Source organism: Dufourea novaeangliae, unplaced genomic scaffold (assembly GCF_001272555.1).
Source record: "Dufourea novaeangliae isolate 0120121106 unplaced genomic scaffold, ASM127255v1 scaffold65, whole genome shotgun sequence".
Lineage (NCBI taxonomy): Eukaryota > Metazoa > Arthropoda > Insecta > Hymenoptera > Halictidae > Dufourea > Dufourea novaeangliae.
This window is the reverse complement of record NW_015373961.1, coordinates 588242-611483: the sequence shown is the minus strand read 5'-3', so window position 1 is coordinate 611483 and position 23242 is coordinate 588242. Positions and strand designations below refer to the sequence as shown.

Below are 23242 nucleotides of genomic sequence, written 5' to 3'. Positions count from 1 at the left end.
TTTGAATTTAACCAAATTTTGATGAATATTAACAGAGTTATGGAATATTGAATTTGAACAATTTTCTATATATCGGAAAGTCTCATCCAGTCCGATGTAAAACGCGTTTTCTATCCGTAGGTGGGAGGGGAACAGAATTGGAAAAATCATTTCTAGGCCTATGCTATCTTTCGATTAAAAGAAGCGTCGAAGAATCATCTATAAAACATCGTGAAGCGGTGTGTGGCTTTATCGTGACTGAAGGGTTAATCGTCTGGCTGAGATGTCAATGTCCTAGCCCCTGGGGATGGGGTTGGAGGTTAAGCGGGGGTAGTTTGCGGTTAATGGGCGTAGGTTTCACGCGCGCATCCCCCAGCTGAGAAATTCTTCATTCTCTGTGTGCCCCCACGAGCATAACTCGACCGTGCAATAATTCCCATCGACGTTGTTCGCGTTCGTTCTCGCTGAGTCCGGCTTCGCAATATGCACTTTGCCCCGAAGGACCAGTCGATCCGCGTACCGATAACTTTTAACTAGCGGTCGGATAGCCCGGGGAGATAAAGAACCGTGGAGCTCCGTTTCCGAGCTCCACGTCCACCTTATCCAACGAAACACTTTGCTTTCTGTAGGCTAACTTCCAGAAACCAAAAATAACAGTTATTTGAGATATATTTTGGAAAAAACGTCATCGAGTAAAAAGTAATAATTATTTAAATGGAAACCAGATATTAATGAATCTCGAAGAAAGCTAAGTTTGCATACTTTGATCTTAATTTTTAGTTTTATTTAATCATTAACATATCTTCTTTTTTCTATGCCATCATAATCTTCGTAAAAAAATCTATAACCATATAATTTTTTATGAAAATGTAATTGACAGTTCCACAAGGCTTGTGTCAGAAAGAAATTTTTATAACATTTCTTTTTCAATGATTTCATCGTTGACCTTGCGATTTTTTGGTAGGAATCGAAAGTTGAAGCTTTTAAGAATGTTCCATGAAATTTTCAAGTGAAATTATTACAAATCTTCGTGAGCAATCTTAGACCCCATCTCACCGTTTAAGGGTTAAGCGAATCCGAGTGATATTGCTGCATGGCCCAGTTTCGTTCCGTGTCGGTTGCTCGGCACCTGGAAAAATCCGTGTCTCGGCCGTTAGCCGATCGATTCTCCAGGCATTTTCTCGAGTTACGAGGCGTGACGCCTAGCGCGCGTTCAGCATGCCAACCCGTTTCGCCGTCGTGCAAGACACGTGTGGGCAAAAGGCGGCTTGTTGCGCTGCAGAAATCCTATAAGTACAATGCGCATACCCCCCTCTGTTCAGAAGAGAATTTCACGAACGAACAGAACCCGTTTTGTTTCTTTCCACAGTGGAATTAATCACTGAATCGTTTCGTGAACGCCATGCAACCGAATACCACCGCCGTGTATCATTGCTGTCGACTCGCCCAGAATACTTCCAACGAACGATCTTCCATAAATAATCAAAGATCGTCGTCGTGATGCTTAGGCGGATAGATTCTTGGTTAAAAGCTTCGGTTCGATCCTTCCTACGAAAGCGCGCATTCCTCATCTCCTTCCGCGGTTGAAGGATCTAACGGTGGATTCTAGAAAATTACATTACTGATACAGGAATTTCGATAAATATCGACAGACCATAGATAAATATCGGCAGAACAATTTAGAGTATCTCACCGGTATGAATTAATGCCCGTTATGGCGGCGAAATACTTTAAATTCCAAAACTGTAGAATCTTTTCTCTTTTTCTGAACCTGCTCCTTTGAAGGTACTTTTACGTGAAATATCTTATCACGTAAAAATCAGCTTAATTTAAGAATTTGTAGAGCTGAAACATCGAAAATGATCGTTTTCTTGCTTTGGGACTTAGTTTATGAAATATTTAATGTTCAGTGTCGAGAAGTCTTCGAAGACTTATCGAGAATTACCTGTATATTCATAATATATCTCAAAGGATCGTAACATTAATTGTTTAATATCTTCAAAATTATCCAGTGTCTACACCAAATATTTCATACATCTACGTCATTAGGAATTTGTGTACTTATCATTTTACAATACCCCGTTAAAATCGAAGTCGACCAGTTGGGGTCCTTCCCGTGCAAGAATATTCAATTCCGCCGACGACCAATTAAATGCACAAGATAAAGTCTTCACGCTGATCGGTGCCGAAAGGCGGTCCGATATGGTGGGCTCGTTTCCGCCAATGATTTCCAGAGAAATTCACGTTTTTCGGCATCAGAATTCCCTTCATTAGGCTTTCGTTGGAGTCCCGTTCAGCCTCTCCTTTTTCGACTCGTTTCGTCGTCTGCGAATTGAATCACGACGATTTCAGCCGTTCACCGATCGTCCTCGGAATTCCATCGACGGGGTTCTCGTGCAACGCGCGCGAAACAAATTATCCCGAACGAGATCGCGTGTCCAGCTATCGAGTGACGACGTCCTTTTTCGGTTGTCGATGGAGATCGTAGCTCGGTGTCGTTGTTGTTGAGAAATTCGCCTCTCGACGGGGGCAAAATCGATTCAGCTCGAAATGAATCCATCTCTTTATTCTCCCATTTTCGGGGGCAATTGTGATTACCAGTTTCGTTTGGGGGGAATAACAGGTGTCGATGGAGGGCAGAAAGATAGAGCATAAGATGCTTTTAGAATACTTTGTGCACTGTAAATGGTGGACGGTTTAATTGGAAATCAAATTGAAAAACAAATTTATTTTCCGTTGTCACACCAGTTTTATCAAACGTAGTTGTCACAGTGGGTGAAATTGACTTGGAAGTAAAATATTTTTGAGACATCATTGAAAATGACACCATTGGCACCATATAGTAAAAAGACTTGTTTCAGGATTTCTTTTTTTAAAGAATTTTTTTAAATACGAAGAAACTTCCAGTGTCATTTTTTATTATTTTCCGTTTTCCACCATTCTTTTCTCTATTCCCACAAAGCAGCAAAAATACAGAAGTGATGAACTCATACCTCTAATTTTCTCGTTCCAGGGGACATAACGCAAAAAGGGTACGAAAAGAAACGGACACGTCTACTTCAGCAGTATGCCTCGAAGCAGCTGGGTAAGTCGAGATTTTCCGTATGCTCGCAAATCACCCTAGCGTATATACGAATCATGCTTTATCGACAACTCATTTTAAAGGAAACTAATGGTGCGCGCGGGCGCGCGAACGAATGAGAACCTCGCGACGACGTGGTCGTAAAATCCACGATTCTTGTACACGTCACTTTTACACGCTGTTTCCTGGCTCGTGTCCGCGGAAGGTTTTACTTTTACCGTGGAAAAGTGGCCAGGGGTTTCCCGCCGCGTTTATCGATTTCGCTTAACGACGATCGAGCGCGTGGGCGGCAGAAATCACGTGGGCTTCGCTCGACTTTATCGAACAACGCGTTCTTGGCTATCGAATTTTCGATTCATTCGCGTCATATTATTAAATTCTATCATTTCCATTGTTTGAATTTCGCACACGCGGTATTGATCAACCATTTTCCGTAGAAGAGCTTTCGATCTCTTCGAAGATTCACTGAATCACGTAGAATTCGTTATGGCTGTATTTTGTTTATTCGATTTCGCGATACATTCGTAATCATTCCATAATTGGTTCGCGTCCTCGCGGAGCGTGTTTGAAGAGGGATAAAATCTAAAGTTGCGTCTACACTATACAGCGAAACATGTGTTATATAACAAATTGTTACATGACCTTGCTATACACAACATATTTTGATAATTTGTTGCAAGATTACATCTTTTCGACAAGTCTCTAATAAGTTTGTACAACATTTCGCATCTCGTTATTAATAATGACTTCACACTTGATAGATAACATATACACTACAGGTTGTAAGTGTGAGACCAGGTCTGATAATGAAAAAAAGATTTGATAAAAGTATTGTGCTAAAACTGATTGGAAACAATTTTCATATGTATTAATTCCATAATTTTTATTAAATACATTAGTTACTATTCCATCAGTCATGAACTTTGGTCCCATACTTTTGACTGTAACTAGCAAGTTTGTATTTTTCTAACAAGTTTCATAACGTTTCTAGATAACGTGTTATGCTACATAGCGTAGACGCATCTTTAACATTCGTCCGCGCGCGCACGCGCCCATTATTGCGCCACATCCAAACGCAACAACCAAGTCTCTCTCGTCGACGTCGGTCATAATATTAATCGCGTTCCGATTCTCAAGACATAGAAAACGCTTACTTTCCGCCGTGTGCGCACAATGCCGTAGCCGGCAGATGCAATCGTAATGGGAAATAAAGGGAGGAACTGACAGAGGACACACAAGCCGCCGCGTAATCCTTGTTGTCTTCGGCCGACGTTTTCCATACGTCGCCTCTTCCAACGGGTTTTCCTCTCTTACGAAACAACCAAGAACCGTCATTATCGCGCGCATTCGACACGTTCGTGTTGTCGCCAGCCATCGTTTCGGAAATTTTTTTTCTCTGCGTCGATTTGTAACGACCGTAACCATGGTCGTAGTCAGGTTATCAATCATGGGGAGGTCAAAATTTATCTAAAGGTAAATTTCATAATATTATTATCAAAATTTATCTAAAGCTAATTTTCATAATATTATCAAAATTTATCATAAGGTAAATTTCATAATATTATTACCAAAATTAGTTTTAAGGTAAATTGCATAATATTATTATCAAAATTAGTTTTAAGGTAAATTTCATTTTATTTTTTTGTTTGGGGGTAAGGGCAAAATCCATTCTTTTCGTCGCGTGAAAACATATCTTAAGAAAGTCTAGAATTGTTCGAGGAAGATCTGGCGATAAGAAATCTAAGAGTCTTTCATGAAGATCTTTTTTTGATTATTGTAATAAGGAGCTTAGATCTGGACCAGATTATGGTGTGAATAGAACATAAGTGGAAACACCTTAATTTCTACGTTGTGCATTCGAAAGCCTTGTAGAGGTGTTGCACATCTTTTTCTTTGTTGGTCATTGTAACGACGATTGATTTTACTTTCCTGTCCATGAGATTTCACCGATGGTTCTTCGACGTGCTATCAGCACGACACCTTTTACTACTTCATCTTATCATTGGTAATCGCGTGAGTTGTTTTCTGGGAAGTCATGGATGACATTGACTGGTTTCTCTTTAAAAGGCAACCTCCTTTGTATATCGCGGCTGTTGCGAAAGTTTCGATAATATTCCGCGATTTTGTGAAAACAAAAAACAATTCTGTTGATATATTATACATCGATAACAATGTGACACGGTGAATTGTTATTAAAGAACAAAAATTTGAACTCATTTAACACTTTCACTAACGCGTGTTTTCTAGTATTTTGTGGAAGCAAAAATTAGAATTAGCTTTCTTTTCATTTGGATTAACCCTTTCAGACCTGGTGGTGAAATCCATCGAAACTTTTCCATTCATCTAATACGTGGAGCTGTGCTCTCGCTATTTTCAGAAAAGACATAACAGCCTTCTGCCAGAGTGATCGTTTTCTTTTTCACGTACAGTGTCATCTGCAGGATGTTTTATAATGTATTCCTCATTCGAATGTAATTTTCACGGTTCGAACGACGACAGAATCGGAACGGTCGCGAGTAAGTGTACGGGCTCTGCTCGGTCGTTGCTGCGGCCACAGCTGGAATCGGTCGAACCGTTGCAATCGGTCCCTAGTCAACATACTGTTTAACTGTACCTGGACGCGGCGGAACAGCCACTTCCGCGTTATCCGCTCGTTATACGCGACGTAATATGCATCTGGTATTGTCCCGTACGGGTCATTCCACGCGATGTCGGACACTTTATCGAGTAACATTTTGGATTTCGTTGAAACTTGGATATATTGTAATCTTTAACGATATATAAACGTACCTATCTTGAAGAATTTTTCAAAAATTAAAAAATTATTACGTTTACAGCAGTTTGCAGTATAGTGTCACCCTTTCTTTCATAAATCATAACTATTGAACTAATGAACTGATCGAAATGAGCTTTCTGGATGGTTACAGTGGAAAAATAAGAGGGCTTAATAAAAATGATTTCAGCTCAACAATAATATTTCGTAACCATTTATCTTGCAATTGTATAGAAAAAAGCAATGGTATAATAACAAAGAATTAGTAAAAAAAATTGTAAAAAAAAAAATGAGGATATAATCCAATTTCTTCTTTTTATGGATAATTTTTTTAAAATATGGACACTTCGGAATTGGCTACATAAAAATTAATTGTAGTTAACTACTCGGAGCTATAATACATCCGAAACTTTTTCGGATTTTTTCGATTCATGGATCTCTTCTACAGCATTCTTATTTTCTTCGAGACACCAAAACTTGACGATATTGCGCTAGTTCGTCGCGAGTGTTATCGCGATCTTTCATTTTACCAGCGAATCCTTCGAACCGTGCCGATTTTATTCCAGCAACACAATGCTTTCTTCCGCGTTGCAGCTCGTTGACCAGTCTTATTCGGCCTATTATGCATTGTTCTCAACGATGGGAACTAATTCGACCCGTTGTTTTCAAAGACTGCGCGCGAGCGATCCGACGCGTTCCATGATTCAGACGGTGGCAATTAAGATGATTAGGCGGTCTATTACCATCGAATAGGGTAATCGGTAACCATTATGGAATATAAAACGCTCTCTAAATACGGTTGAACATCGAATATGAAACTCTGTAGTATTTACATGTCAGGACCTCACTAAAGAAGGTTCTACGTATCGTCGAAGAGGAATACAGATCTGTAGGGAATAAAAGATGCTCTGTAAATGTGTTGCAAGAAAGTCAATTTTCGGTGACTGAAACAGGATGAAGAATGTTCTAGCTTGGTCTAATTCAAATTTCTTTTTCCACTAGTCTTTCCAGTAGTTGGGACAAATAGAATAATCAATTCGATTTTCTTTTTTGTTTCTTCCCATAGGATCTTTTTGTCGGAATGTTCTTCGTTCGTTTTATGCTTCTTATGCGTACAAGGCCAGCGTTTAATAGCTCTCGCTAACGGTGTAAAACATTAAGCGTGGATTTGTATAACAAGCATCGCGATATCCTTCGTGTTGTTGGTCGTCACGCGTGTTTCTCACGCGGCGCTGTTAAAAATAGGAAAAGAAGTGACCGGCCCCGAACGTGAATGAGATTAATAAAAAAATCTGAACTGCCACTGGGTTCGAACTTTTCGTTGGAATAATGTACAATGCCTGTAATAGATACAGGGTGAGTCAATAAGAACTACTATCTAAATTCACTTATTACCTATTAGTTGTACCAAAAAATGTTTTAATAAATTACAGAGCATTTTAAGGGACGCATTGGATGGATACAGTTTGATTTCTTATATCTTAGTTTTCTCTTTTAGATATTCGAGGTGTCCTTGAATATTTGCAAGGCGAATTTTTTTTAATACCATCTTGCTATAGGTCGTAGAATTCGTAAATTTCATGGAACAGTATCGATTCTCGTCAATGTATATTCATAGAAAAGGTGGCGCCAGGTTTCCTGCAAAACAAGTGTTTCGTCCTCCTCTTCATCTTCATTGATTCACAACTGTTCCAAGACGAATCACGTAACCGCGAACAATGGCAATAGCTTCCACCTGACGACACGATTACGTGTAACTGGTGATTATCCCTGTCCACGGTTTTATTGTGTTGTTCGCTGCTTCATCGGTTACAGCAGAGTGGCGTGGTCACAGTTGTCTAACGACTCTCGACGACACATGGGCTGGGTCGGAAGTTCACGGATTCCCGTGTCTCTCCTGTCACGCGATATACAGGGTGTTAATACAAATAAGGGACATTTTCACGCACAGGGTAAATTCTACATGCCAAACTAAGCCGAAAATGAAGAATGACGAAGTTGCGTATGAGGCTTCATTTCCGAGTTATTGATCGTTGAAAATACAGACGAACTACGTCTGACGCGGTGGATTATACTACTTGAGAGTCGCGTTCTTCAACTGAAGTACGTCTGACACGATGAATTATACTACTTGAGAGTTCTATTCAACAGAAATACGCCTGACCACGATGGGTTATACTACTTGAACGGTCGATATCCAGCTGATACCTGGGCTTGATCGTTGAGCTATAACTACTTAAATTTCGACCGTCTATTTTGAAAGTGGATAAGTCGATTATTTAAAAAAAAAATTGAGACAACGAAAAATTTACATATACTTCAGAGTGAATTTCTATTTATAAACAATTGGATAATTTAAATTTTAACTTTGAAAATAAACGGGTTCATTTAACGAATGAAATTGGAATGAACGTCACCAACTCGTGGAACAGTTGAAGAACGCACCTCTTAAGTAGAATAGCACGTCGCGTCAGGCATATATTCGACGAAACCTCGAACGTAATTTCGTAATTCTGAATTTTCGTATAGAATTCAATTTGCCATGAAGAATCCGAAATTTGAAGTGTCCTAAATTTTTATTAACAAATCTGTACGCCATCTTGCTTTGAACGTTCATTGGAGACAAATATAGATTCGTGTCCCATTCAAATTGTGTTTCAATGCAATTAACGGAAATTTCCCCATAAGCTGTATTTATAGGGGCCCTATTCACGCGGGTGTACGGCACTGAGAATGGACCGAGCTTCGGGATTTACATTGGTGGTCACGATATTGTCACGGTTCGACCGCAGTCCGCTTCGAACGTTATTAAATTCCGTGGAGCGTGACGTACGCGTGAACATTAGCCTATTCTAATAGCGTCGAATCGTATTCGAGCGGACCGTGACCGCAACCGTATTACGGGAGCATTCCTATGCAGCGAGCGAGCTAGCGATCGAGCAACAACACTGTTAGAAAACAGTGGAGTTGCGCGTTCAGAATCGTCCTTCAGTGTGTCTTTTTTTTATCCTTTTATCGCGCAACACACGTGGAATGACCTGTTATTGGTAATCTGTAGCTAATTAGGGAATGATTTTTATATATTTATTTCTGTAAATTGTTTATGGTTTATACACGGTGTTTCATTTAAGTGTGACCCCCCGAATATCTTTTTTAATTGTGAAAATGCAAAAAATATTTTACACGTAGTTCGAATGGTATTAATTAGTCACTATCTTGCAGGCGTTTTTTTTTCCAAATGTTTTTCTCTCGAAATTTTTAAGATCATCTATGTTTCTCTTTTTAAATGACTACATATTTTGTTTGTAATATTTAACAAAAATTTGATCTAATTATCAACATAAACTTTTAATTTTTACTATTTGGAGATACAACCATTAAGAAAAAAAAGAAGAAACATTCCATGTTTCGGAGTTAGGACTTAAAAGAATATTTCTTGTTTTCCAGGTTGAATTTTCTTTATCTGAAGATTTCTCAACAAAAATTGAAAGCGAAGAGGAAGCAAATTTCTCGACAGTCGAGTCGCGATCCGTTCCCCTACGGGATTTTTAATAATTAAATATAACCGCGGTGGCTGGCGTAAACGCGGAGTGGAAAACGACGACGGTTTTGCCCCCTCGTGTTCTCGAGAATCGGAACGAGAATACCGAGAGAGGGTGAGAATGTGTTAGAGAGAGAAAGAGAGAGTCTGGAGGAGGAAAGGGTGGCTTTTTGCATATATATGCACACATGTGTCGTGTGTGGCGCACAGGGGCTGGAAACGATGGTGGAGGTGTCGGCGTCCTCGGTATCGAAAGGGTCGAGAGAACGGGGTATGGAAGCGGTGGTGGTGGTGGAGGTGGTGGTGTTGGTGTCGGCGGGGTCGGAGTCGGTGTCGGTGGCCGACCACAGCCACGTGCACGGCGCACGCAACGTCGTGTCACGCACAACGAGAAGCGCTATCATTCAGGTAGCGCGCGAGACGCATTGCACGAATCATCGTATATACATATATTATATGTATATATATAGTTTTGTTTTCTATTGTTGCCTCGTGTACCACGCCTAGCGAATTTAGAGTATTTTGTATACATAGCTATGTGGGCGCTGATGCTGAACAAGGAAAGGAGACCCCAATTGTCCGACTTTGATTTTTGATGATAGTTATTTATACTGCGGATGTTTATGCTTTTACAGAAAATTTTAACATGGAAAATGGAGTGAAATGAAGGTTTTAAGAAAATTTGATGGGATTTATATATTACTGTCAATATAATAAGGGATCTAGTACTGGAGCTAAATTTCTATGGGAATTTCTTGTTTATACATTAATGTCTGGAACTCTGAATTTGCGTAAATATCCGCAGTGTAATGATTGTGTGCAGGTTGCTAATGATATGTGGGAAATATTTTTGACAGACGATAATTTTAAAGATACGAACAATTAAAGTTACGTACCGTAGGTTGGGATGACTTTGACTCATTCAGGGGTAACTTTGTCCGAAAGTTAAAAAATGATCGTTTTTAGTTTTGCAGTTCTTCCGAAGGTATTTTTTACGTGAAATACCTTTTCACGTATTCACTTAATTTTCACAATTTGTAGAACTGACAAATCGGAAGTTATCATTTTCTGACTTGGGACAAAGTTACCTCAACTTTCGGTACCTTGAAACTACACTATGAATATCAAACTTATCGAAGTAAAAGGTTGTGTGGCTGATATATCGAAAATCCTAGGATCGATTTTACTTTTTTTTTCCAACACAACTTCAATAACTTTGACTTATATATTCACAATATGTCTCGAAGGTCCGTAACTTTAATTGCTTAATATTCTTAAAATTATCAGGTGTTTACACCTAATATTTCTCATACATCATTAGGAACCTGTATACTATCATCTCCCAAAACTCCGTTAAAATCGAAGTCGGACAATTGGGGGTGCTTCCCTTGATAAGGGACATGTATCATCTCTGCCTAAGCCGCATCGCCGATCATCGATCATCATCCCCATTAGAGACCACGAGACACACCGTGTTCAGAGCGTTGTTGTTGTCTTTTTCTTTTTTTAGTGCACACGGATTTTTCGTGGTCTTTAGAAAACGTGCCGTTTCATTAGCATTAGTTTGTGGGGTGTGTCGTGGGTACGTTTACACCGACCAGGTGTGTGTGCATTTTAGACTGTCTGTGTGTGAACTCTCGATTTACCCACCGTAGCATTCATGTTCTCCTTCGTTTGTCGATTCTTTGTTTCCATTTACCTTTTTCGTTCATCCCCCACCCGTTCGATTTTTGTTCGGTTCGATCGGTCGAACACCGCGAGCTTCATGCGATCTAGAAAATGGAACCAGGCTGAAATCTGACTTCCTGTGTGTTGGGTCCGCGAACTATTTCGGTCTTATTGGGACTTGACCAATAATTTGTATTTATATCCTGTAATTTATCTTTATACTTTCATGTAACGAAAGGGACTTCCTGTAAATAAATCTATTTTGTTATTGGGGTCCCGTGGCAAAAATGAGCGGAGAGAGGTATTCGTTTTGGAAAACCAGTCGAAGTATTCATCGTGGAAAACTAGTCGGAGTATTCGTCGTGGAAAACTAGTCTGCGTTCGTTAGCGAAGAGAAGACACCGCGCGTCTCCGACAAAATAGTTGTCTTTGCAGGCGGTGAAAAATGAAAGAAAAGTTTGACGAGTAAGGCAAGCGAGCGAGCGTCTGGACAGGGTGAGGGCCGCGAGAATAGCTGTCAGACTGTCGTGCACTCGTCGGATAATTGCGATGCCGTTGGTCCTCGTCTTAATTAAGCGCGGGGCAACCCTCGGGCTGCGGCTTCTACTCGCACTTCACGCCACTCGCTCGCGAATTTTTCTTTGTCTTCCTTTTTCTATTTTATCGAGAATCCGATCCGCCCGCATCGTCACGGTCATGAACAAACTTTTCCTCGAAGAAATAATCGCGATTAATGCCAGAAGTACCAAGCAAGTCAAAATGACTTACCAGTACAGTAAATCTTCGATGAGAGAATTCGTGTTACAGGAAGTCAGATTTCCGAATGGAAAATTGTACATAAAACGTCAAAGTATTTAGTTCCAAAATTAGCGGACAATTGGTTTTCGATGGTGTAAATAGGTGTGCCGGAATTGTTCAACAACACGATTGTCGAGCCTTGTGTTGTGGAGTGTGCACGATATTAGATCTTCATCCACACACCGTAGATATCATATTACAGTAAGCAATTCTAATCGTTGATCGACCGACGGATTTCGTTCGATTGGTTTCGGTTTTCGTTTCAGTTCGCTTTTCACCCCGAATTTCTCATTTGTCCGATCCGTATCTCCTCTACGAAAGTAAGGCGTGTAATACTAATCGCAGAGGATCACGGAAACGGATTCTCGTAGCCTTAAGCCATCATCATTTCACGTTTCACGATTCATCTTGTAATTAATCTCAGTAATCCATCGTGAAACCGTAATTTCATTCTCATCAGTAGCGATCGAACCGTACGTGTGTGATTCAACCTCTTCGCGTTATGTGCGGATTACGGTAGAGTAAAACATTATCCTTGTTCATGTCGAATTACTGGAACGAAATTTTCCGTATAATTGTCTGATTTACAGAAGTTTATGTATACTTAAATATAGTTCAACTTTTGGGCCCCACAAAGTTTTTGTAAAACACAAAACGATTTTGTGGCACGTCGAATTATCGATTTATCCGCGTAGATTCTGCTTTGCTGGGAGTATCGTTAATGGACCACCCTTTAATATTTTCCTTAACCCTTCTTTCAGTCCTGTGTTGAAACGAATTCGACAGGAAATACATAAGAGTACGTCGATAGTTATTGAACTTCACGAATACTGTATTTAGAGCAGTGCTAGTAGTAGTATAGTTGTAGTAGTAGTACAAGTAAACGGTAGAACGTACAACCACGAAGAAAACGCGTCGAAACGCAGCACATATTTCGAAGAGGTTGACACCACGTGTGTTTCTTGATCTGTAGCTGCTCGCTTGCTTGTGGTCCCTCGCGTGTACCGACTCGAGCGGAGAGACGCTTTTACACCTTAGATACACACCTTTTGTAATTCGACTTGTAGCCCCCCGGGACCGGTTGTGCTCCACCTTCGGCTCGCGGTCGAGAATATCGCGAAGCAGAGCCGGCTATTTGTCGGGCATTCTTGCGACTCTGCACATGACTCGAGAATATGTGGTCATGGATCTACCCAGCGAACACCTTGATTTTTTTTTCACGTACGGCCATTAGTCGTCCCGTGGCTCGGCCGTTGATCGGGATCCAGATAAATTTACCCTTCTATTGTCGGTACGGATGATAATCTCCGAGGATTCGTGATAACGTTCTTCGAGATGGCTTATGATAAGATTATCCACTGTCTGTTTTTTTTTCTTCACTTTCTTTTTCGTGTCTCTCCCATTTTATAATTTATCAATGATTTCACGACCAGTCTGAAAAATGTACCGAAGAATCAGATTGTTACGGTGTTTTCGTTGAGTACAGTAAAATCTTGATGAGTGTTCGAAGGCTATTCTGCATTGACACGGAGGGATCGTTAGGTGTAACGCTGAGTTTTTAATGAGGCTTAACACAGTGATAGAGCTTGAAATTCTGAAGCCAATGATATTTGTTTCAAGCGCATATGACCATTAGTTTATGAAATATTTAATGTTCAGTGTCGAGAAGCCTATATTTATTATATAAAAACGGCCAGTTTTCTTAAAAAAGATCCCTAAGTTATCAAATACAGTTTTTATTTTTGTTCTTTAAATATACCTTTATTTTAAAAAATTATACTTTCGACATTTACTAGCGTGCTGTAGGAAATGTGTGCAATATCTAGTAAATGAATACATTTACTAGAAATAATATATATTCTTATATTCAGTTCATACTTCTGTTAAAATCGTACGTAAATGCATACACTGTAATGCACAAATAATAAATAATAAACAATATTTACTAAACTTCAAGCTTTTACTGTGACATATATAATTGATTGCTTCGATTTAGAATCGTAATTCCAATTTGAGGTTCATTTGAAATCTGTTAAAATTAAGTAGGGGATGTTGTCGATGGAATCGAATCGAATCACGTCGTCGCGTCATAGACCCACCTCCTCGGCCGACCCTCCCCGCGCCCACAGCGGAGTTACGAACAATCGATAAAAGTGAGAAATCGTCGTTGTCGTCGCAGCTTCCGAAGGTGGAACGCGACCGATCGTTGTCGTCGGTGGCGCCGTTCGGGCCGCGCCTAAAGAAAACGATTCCCATTTAAACATTCATTGCAGTTGACCGGTCGCGATTGCGTGTCCGTGTTCCGTGGGTAAAACAAGGTTCCCGGTAAACGTTCGATTACGATAAGGGCTTTAATAAATTCGAGATAAATGGACGAAATTTCCACTTATTCAAACAAGCATAATTGTATGTATACAGGGTGTCCCAAAACAGCTGCGACTCCTGGAAATGAGGGGTTCCTGGGATGATTTGAAGCAACTTTTTCCTTAACAAAAATGTTATACGAGACTTTGTTAAGCCAGGAAACGTTTTTCTTACGTGATTTGATTGCTACTAAAAATATTTCGATGCTTTTGTTAACTTAACTTAAATGTCTATTCAACTTCCGTTATTCTGACGATAAACCATCTGACAAAAGTCTCACGAAAGAGTAACCTACGACGAATATATTACACAGTGAGCTCCAGATCGATGCATAGGTCCACGGCAGGAACTTACCCTATGGATGTTCGATTCACTTCAAAGAATCGATTGTCGAATCGAATCATAATGATCAATTCTCTTAAAAAATGGAAACCAAAGAATCAATCTACAAATCATACAAAATTAATCATAGATCCCTATTAAATAAGGAAGGGAATTAGAGGTGAAATTAGTATTTGAAATCAGTCAGAGGTTCATTTAACATTTCATAATTATAATTAAATTAATAAATTGTTTAAACATTCGAAGTTTACCTTCTCCCCTTTCCCCGAAACGTATAAATTCATAGCTCAGGCGTTAAACCCTGGAAAATATCGGTTAGTACTAAAGCAGAATCATTCCCGTCACATTTCTCCAATCCACCACCACATGCACCCTGTTCACTCTCCCTTAAAAAAAAAAAAAAAGGAAATAAAAGTATAATACATGGAGTCGCGTAGCACTAGTCCTCGGTTCACCATCCTTCAGTCTTCACTGATCTGGCCACAAATTCGGACCTTAGTGTATACTCTATTGGAATCGTTTCTTCGGGCGTGGCTCGACCAGCGCCAGAGAAAACAGAATTTTGTCGTCGGTGACGAACTGGTAAAACGCGTAGTACATACACACACACACACACACAAACACAGGCACACACACCCTGCCGATCCTCGTAGCCATCCTTTCATTGTCTATGTGGCGTTGTTGTTGTTGTGTTGCATGCAGGAGGCCGGCTAGTACCTGGCGGGATCGCTAGTCCCCCGGGATCTGGCGGCTCGACCGGAAACACCGGGAACTCGAACTCGGCGGCTGCGAGACGCGGCAATCGCAGACTAACGCGCAATGAGAGCCGCTATCATTCCGGTGAGTACATTCACTATAGCAAGCTCTGGGGTAAACACTTAGCGATGGCGATACATATTTGAATTGTATCGATATTCGGTATCGATACGTATTCATAGCCAAAATATCGGGAGTAAAATATCGAAAGTATCGGTATCGATACTTGTAATTCATTTGGAAGCAATAAAATCGAAAAATGAAAATAAATCATTCATTCAAGCAGATATTTACGGAGGCAGATTGGCGAGGTAACAGTGTGCAAAAGATGTCGACCAATCGCAAGGTTTATGGGAAGCTCGCGATTGGCCCATGTTTCTTACGTTACGGCAAAAGGTTAAGTATCGATACTGGGAATATATCGTCACATTAAATATCGATACAAACTTTCGATATTTGAATTGAAAAATATCGGTATTCGAAAGAAAATATCGACATTTGAACTGAAAAATATATTCGAAATAAAATATCGATATTTGAATTGGAAAGTATCGATATTTCGAATATCGGTGCTGTATCGCTCATCACTAGAACACAATACACACGATCGAAAAACGGTCCAGGTGGGACGAAAAAACGGGGAATGGGGGGAGGGGATGTGGTGCGTTAACGGGTCCTTAACCCTCGGAGGACCGCCGGGGTTCTACTGCACACACATACATACGCAGCCACACAAACACACACCCGTGTGTGCAGTGTTTCATTTATTCAAAGTACCGGAGAGAAAACGATTCGCGGACCGAACATGAGGATCCCCCTGCGTGTCCTCGACGCGGTCGTTCGTTGGAAACCGGCTTCATCTTCTTGCTTCACGGGTTTTTTTACGTTTTCGATTGTCTGCCCGTCGTGAGACAACGTTTAAATACGACTTTAATTGTGCGGATTCTAACGAGGAATATTTATCGCGGTTTCGTTCTTTTGTCCTGCTTATGCTTCGTACTGTCATGCGGCTGGGGCCCTCTTGCACACAATTTAACCTAAATCTTATCGATGAGATTTTTACAGAATTTATTTTAGTAAATTTTGTTAAGTAACAGTGACAGGTTTCTTTAAGGTATCAAGTAGAGTACGAGTACTCTTTACGAAATACAAGTCAGCTGATTGTCCTGTTTCAAGTTTTGAGGTTATATGCACCGCGACAAAAGGAAATTATCGTAAAGTCTCGATAACTGCGCGGAAAAATCTCTATGTTAACTACTTCTGTTTTATCCCCACTGCTTGAACGTTTCACACTGGAGACTCGTCTCGAAATTCAATTCATGAAATCGTGTACATATGCGATAACTGCTCTAAAGCGGTCCCGAGTTTCGCGCGTTAATCGAAGATTTACTGTACCGATTGGCATAGCGAAAAATTGTTCGTCTAACAGAAGTGTAAAGGTTGCAACTTTATAAATTGTAAATTCACTGATATTATTAGTTGGTAAATTACTGTGCAAGAGGCCCCCGCTGTATATAAAAATACTGGTTGTCTGTAACTTGTAATAATTTTGCCGAAGTGATTCAAGATTAGAATGAAAACAATGAATTCCCTGAGAAAAAAATTGCTTCAATTGTTTTATTGTAATTAATTGTTTTTTTTTACAGTCTAGTTGTCTGTCCCTTGCTTTCTGTTTAAAGAAGCTTTTTATTTTATTTAGTCTGTTTTAAAAATTATAGGACAATGTTCGAACGGAAAAGAAGGAATTTTCTGTTTTGTTATTTTACTTATCTAAAAGATTAAACTCGATGTTTAGTTCTCGTCTTAAATATTACGCACACCTGAGCTTTCTCGAGCTCGAATTACTACAGGATATGTATTCCAATATTGTCTGGACGAATTAATAACGAAGCCGTTATCGTCGTCGGCGTCCAAGGGTTAAATCCAGCAACCGTAGAAACTAGACGCGACAGATTCTCGATCAATAAAACGCGACGCTGCCGTTTCACCAGGATTTCATTTTACGTGTCCGTGTTTTGCTTCGATCACAAGAAAACAGAACGTATTTTTCAATTAAGAATACATCAACTCGAACAAATAGTAGTTAAACAACCTTTCGATCCACTGTTTTGTCGATTCGGCCAAGTTATGTAGAAAGCTAGCAACCCTCAATGGTCTGAAGTGAAGTAAATTTAGTTTGAGCATTTGAATTTAAAAAAAACAAACACTAAATAATAATAGTTTTACAATCTTTTTTAATATTTTATTTAATAGTGAGTAGTATAATTAATATTATGTTAAATTTTCTATGATTAACTTTAATTTCTTCTTTACATTCCTTATGGCTTGGTAGTTTTGATAATTGTATAATGTAAGAATTGTTTTACGGGTTGGTTCTATTTTTACAAAATAAAAATTATACAGTTATGGAAGTCCATATTGTGTTTAATTACTTTTTTTGTCATTTTGAGGGTTGGTACGTTTCCGCATCATTTGGCCCAATTCAAGTGTCAAAGATTCTAATTGGAGGCACTCGAAAATCGTTAGCTTGCGTAACTCCGTGTAATTGCGGGAGCATTAAGCTCGATTAGCGCTCGGGGCACACGGAAACATGGTCCGCGAGTGCGAGGAATGTGCTTTCGGCGCGCGCGAGTGCTTTCTGCTTTGATAAAGCGTTTCCTGCGCGCGCGGGTACGGGTATACGAAAAATACAGGGTGTTCAAACAAAAAAAGATGGTGCTTTTCAGGTGACGAAGTCGATACATATATATTGGATAAAAATAAAATTACATAAATTAACAATTCTGACATTGAACTGTGAATTTACGACCGTTTTAAAGTAAACCAAAGCATAGAAAATTTACGTCACTAGGGTTAGAATTATAATAATTCGTCCGCATTGAACGTGTTAAATTCAAGGTTGTACGAACAACAGGCGATACGAAAGGAATATTTGTTTATCTGTTAAAATTGTTGATCTTTTTGCGTGGATTAATAATCTGTTCAAAAAGTATAACTATTCGTGTAAAAAAAAGGGAGTTGACCTTCAAATAACCTTCAAAACGTTTACCAGATTAAAAAGAAATAATATCATTCTTTTTCCTCCTCAAAACCAAACAACTTTTGTCTGAAGTAGTTTCTTATTATCAAATGCTTCGTTTTTTCTGATATTTTCATTTGTCAACTTAATGCCGCACTCTGTATACGGGTAACGCGCGCGGACGTAGTTAATTCTTGAGGGAGTCGCCGCGGTAAGTCGCGCAGCGAAATATATGTATAGCCGCGGGACGGGTAAAGAAACCAAGCTGGCTTTTCCCCGAGAATAATGCACCGAACGATCTACCATGAGATCGTGAATCCGGAATGTGTTGCCTGTAATTGCACGAACCCTCGCCGATTCCCCTCCGCTCTGCCTGCCCCCCCCCCCCTCGATCGTGAAAATTTGCGACGAAATATTTATTTCGATTCGTTGTCCCTCCCTTAATCGTTCGATCGATGTTATCACAGTATTCTCCACCCCCTTTGAACATTTTCCCCGAAGTAATGAACGCAAATAGTAAAAAAAATTTTCCAGATTGTTGGGTTTTAACGGTTTCGAATAAGTATATATGCGCTATTGGGTACGTACCATTCGATATCGTCGTTCGAAAGACTTACTTGTCATTTTCCAGAGGGGAATTAACTTCGGAGAACATTTGTTACGAACATTTTGTTCGTACCGAAGGGTACGTCGCACTCATCGAGGCGTTACTGTATTCTTCTTTCGCATGGTTTTCGTCGGAACGGAATTAAAACCGAACGGTTCTTAACCATGCATAAAAGTCCCCCGATAGAAGCTTCATTTATCTAGAGGCAGAGCGAAGGCATTCTCGCACCTGGCGGCGCACCGTTACCGGTCGAAGAGGACGAGCATACCTAACTAGCGCGTCTGCCAATCCTCGAGGAAACGTACACGCGCGCGCACGATTTTACACGTAAATACGCTTCCGCAATGGGCCAGAATAGCGATCTAGCTGAATTTAATTCATAGGACACGATTGATTCGTCTAATAAGTTGATAGTATTTTTAAGAAAAAATTTAAAACAAATTTTTTTATCCCCTAAACGTCCAGATTCTTAAATCGTTATTTCAAAATGACGAGACTGATATATATGTTGTATCTTGTTACTTTGAAGTCGAAAATATCGATATTCAACCGACCTATTTTCTAAATTTATTTTCGCCCAAACACCTCTTCGTGGGGAACGGAATTATTTGTGGTGATTAGTTAACCGAAAAATGGTCCTAATACGTGCACTGCATCTGTATTTTCACGACAGAACCCCTAGAACAATGCTTTTCTAGATGTGACATATTCGTCACACTGGACGTTAAAGGGTTATTTAACGAAATTTAACTTAAAAATATTGTTTTTAATGTTCACTATTAAACATAAATTTCTTTTATCATTTTGTGGACTCAATAACTTTGGCATTTTTCGGTAAAAAAATGTTCAAGGACGCAACCATTATTAGTTCCATCCTTAAAAAAAAAGTCCGTTTTAATCGTTATCGTACAACTTGTTTCGTTTCACGTGACAATTATAAGTACCATTCCCGTGGTGGTTTCTCTGGTTCGAAGAAATAAATGAAAGTAACACTGGTCAGAGATACATATACCTACCTTTAGGTGTTGAGGTAGGGTTGATGGGGCAATAGCGGTCAGTTCAAGTGATTGATGGTGTTCATGGCGAGCCAGCCTCGTTCTGCTGCTTGGCCAGTGGTTTACATTTGTCCGAGGATGATTTAAAAAGCTTCCGTTACCGGTCAACATCGTCCACGAGGAGTGTTTGTTCCATATTCGTTTAACTGCTCCGAGTATATTAAATTTCGTCATGTTTTTTCTTTAAAAAAAAAAACGGTATTATTTTCAACAAACACTTTATTTATAACAATAAATGTTTTACCCCTTTAACGCCCCAACCCTTTAAATCGTTATTTAAAAATTAAAAGACTGACATACATGTTGTATCTCGTTATTTTGTAGTAAAAAATATCAATATTAAACAAACTTTTTTTTTCTGTTTATTAATTATTTTTGGTAGAAACACTGGAATTTCCCAACTGGTAATGTGAAGATCTACTTCAAATCCGTAAAACTACGGATCTTTGCTACCAAAAAATCGATATTAATCGGGGTAAATCGGGTTAAATTTAAAAAAAAATATTTTTTTTTATACCAGATACCACTTACCAGTTATCGGGTTAAATCAGAACAACAAATACAACGAACGGCGTAACTTTCTATCTTATATGACGCGAGAAAATATTTCCATGGACGTGTTAATGTCGATCAAGAAATATAAATTTTCGGATTCGATTGGCGAATGCTTCTTTTCCGAACTTTTCATCGAAATTTGGTATTATTATTACGAGGCACCCGCGTGCAGCAACGGGAATAAGATTATTCGATACGGTGTGCTTTCTGGAAAAAAATTCTGGAATAAATTGTTCCTTGGATGCACCCGCGGCGAGCCCCTCGATTTACGGGACCGTTAAATCCGCGAACGCGTTGACCGTTGCTGCGTCAGTCGCCTTATGGCCTGACGAGATCTTGGCTTCCTGAAGGGACGTTGGTCGTCTATCAACCGAACGGGATTCATGTTAAATTTCATCGTACATTTAATCCTTTTAACGTCCAGTTTGACGTCACATATAGAAAATCATATTTCCAGGGGTTTTATTATGAAAATACAGATGTGATATTGGGACGATTTTTGAGTGAACCAATCGTGATAATAATTTTTTTCCTCGAAAGAAGGGTTGGGCGTTAAAGAGTGAAACCAGAAGGTGAATAGCAACATGTACCCTCACGAGCAAATTTGAAGGGTCTCTTACCATTAGGTAAATTTATTTCAAGTATTGAAAAAAAAAAAGTTAAATAAAATGCTAATTCGACGCAAATTTCAGCCATTTCCGATACCAAGTGGTAGAAGGCCCTTCCCCATAAACTACCATTTCCCCTAGCGGAAGTGTACCTCTCGTAATAAGCTTTCCAACGCCGTTAAGATCAAAGATACACAGAAGTCGAGGGCGGTTCTACGATTACCGTTGCGTGTATTTCGTTATTCGAGTCGCGAATGAAGGAAAGAAGAGAGAAATATGGTGGGTTTAGACGTTTTGTTGTTCCCGCGGCACTGATCGTTGGACGTCTGAATGCACAGAGGTGCGGCAGGAGGCGGTACAGCAGGCATTGGCGGCGATGCAGGGACGTCCGAAGCCGTCGTTGCCGATGCCGTCGAAGAGAACCTCCGTAATGGCCAGGAGCCCCGACCGGGAGCGCCGTGACAGCGGCGAGTCGAGCAGCGACGAGGACAGCGTGGTCACCGAGGAGAGTCCAGGCGCTGGTGGTCCGACGGGTATGTTACCTTATCACGTTTAAAGGCAGAGACTTCTCGATCGAAGGTGACTTTACAACGGGCTTTCAGGCACAGGACTGTCAGACACGAGCAGCACCGGTTCGGCGCGAGACACGCCCCCGCCACCGAGACCACCGGCCAGGAGACCTCCTGGCGCGGACATCACGGACATCGCTGAATACACGCCCCATGCCTACTGCAACATACAGCCTCCCGACGTGACGCACACAAGCAACACACCAGCGGCGCAACAGTCGACGCGCAGGCCGGGTGCCGATCGTGTGAATCGGTATCACGTCGTCGAGGATCAGAACAACACCGGGACCACCGGCCGTTGGAAGGTCTCCGCGAAGATCCAACAGCTGTTGAACACCCTGAAACGGCCGAAACGTCGACCGTTGCCCGAGTTCTACGAGGACGATGACATCGAGCTCGAGATCGCGGCGAATCCGAAGGATCCAAACGCCCCAAAACCGGAGGGCGGTTCCATGACCTCCGCTGTTGTCGAATTGTATCATGGTCTGTCGAGCAGTGGCTGTTCGACAATTGCCATTGGGGCAATGTTTCAGGCTGTCTTGGTGAACTGAGACCGGCGGGCAGTAGGCCACACCTACCCGGGCGGTAGGCCACGCCTTTATGGACGCCAGTGTTGGGCACAGTTTTATTTGAGAATACATAGTGAAAAACAGTAGTTGTGGCCTTTAAACAGTTAATGAAATTAAATCATTGTTTTCTAAGTATTTGCTCGTTCAAGAATAAATATCATTGTATTAGAAAAATTCAAGTTTCCACATTTAATAAATTGAAAATACTTAACACTAGAAAATGACAAAATTGTTCTTGCGACTTGAGCGCCATTTATTGTCGAGAAACAGTCACTGCCTTATCAAGCAACCCTCGCACATACACTGCCACATATTTCATGTTCTTTTCGAGTGATTGTTGTTGTCTTTTCTTTGGGCTCTAAAATATTCTAAAATGTGTTAAAATTACGAGTGTCTCTTGTTTTACCTAAACTTTACTTTAAATAGCAAATACATTTTTTGCAAATCATGCCGTCTTTTCATAAGATATATATTCGAAGGAGTTAACAATGCGTGTTCCTTGTTTCTAGGTATGGCACGGCAACGTGTAAAGCACCAGTGGCGACGGTCCTCGATCCGAACGGCAAGTTCTGCGTGATGCTCACCTATGGGAAGCTTCTCAGCCGTTCGCACAAAATCGCTTATACGTTGCTGAACAAGGCTCTGAGTCGCAGCGGGGATTGCTGTCTGAAGCCCGGCGACCGAATCGCTTTGGTGTACCCGAACAACGATCCGATAAGCTTCATGTGCGCCTTCTACGGTTGCCTTCAGGCGGGCATCGTGCCGGTGCCGATCGAGGTACCTTTGACTCGACGGGATGCTGGCTCCCAGCAGATCGGCTTTCTCTTGGGCAGCTGCGGGATTCAGGTGGGTTATAAATTGCAGAGGCGATAGCAACGTGGTTGCTAATGGGATCTGTTAGGCTAGATTTACATTGGTAGAGTAAGTGGTAGTGTAGCTAGTGTTGGTACTCAAGGA

At 40.5% G+C, this 23242-nt stretch overlaps 1 protein-coding gene across 1 annotated transcript in view; it reads left to right on the top strand.

Moving 5' to 3' along the window:
* The window catches only part of LOC107186620 (disco-interacting protein 2 homolog A), a 34494-nt gene that overhangs the window by 3254 nt on the left and 7998 nt on the right, over positions 1-23242 (top strand). Inside the window, 6 exon segments of the mRNA XM_015574514.1 lie at positions 2993-3064; positions 9586-9783; positions 15250-15387; positions 21486-21680; positions 21750-22203; positions 22765-23131. Coding sequence (XP_015430000.1) covers positions 2993-3064; positions 9586-9783; positions 15250-15387; positions 21486-21680; positions 21750-22203; positions 22765-23131 — 1424 coding nt within the window.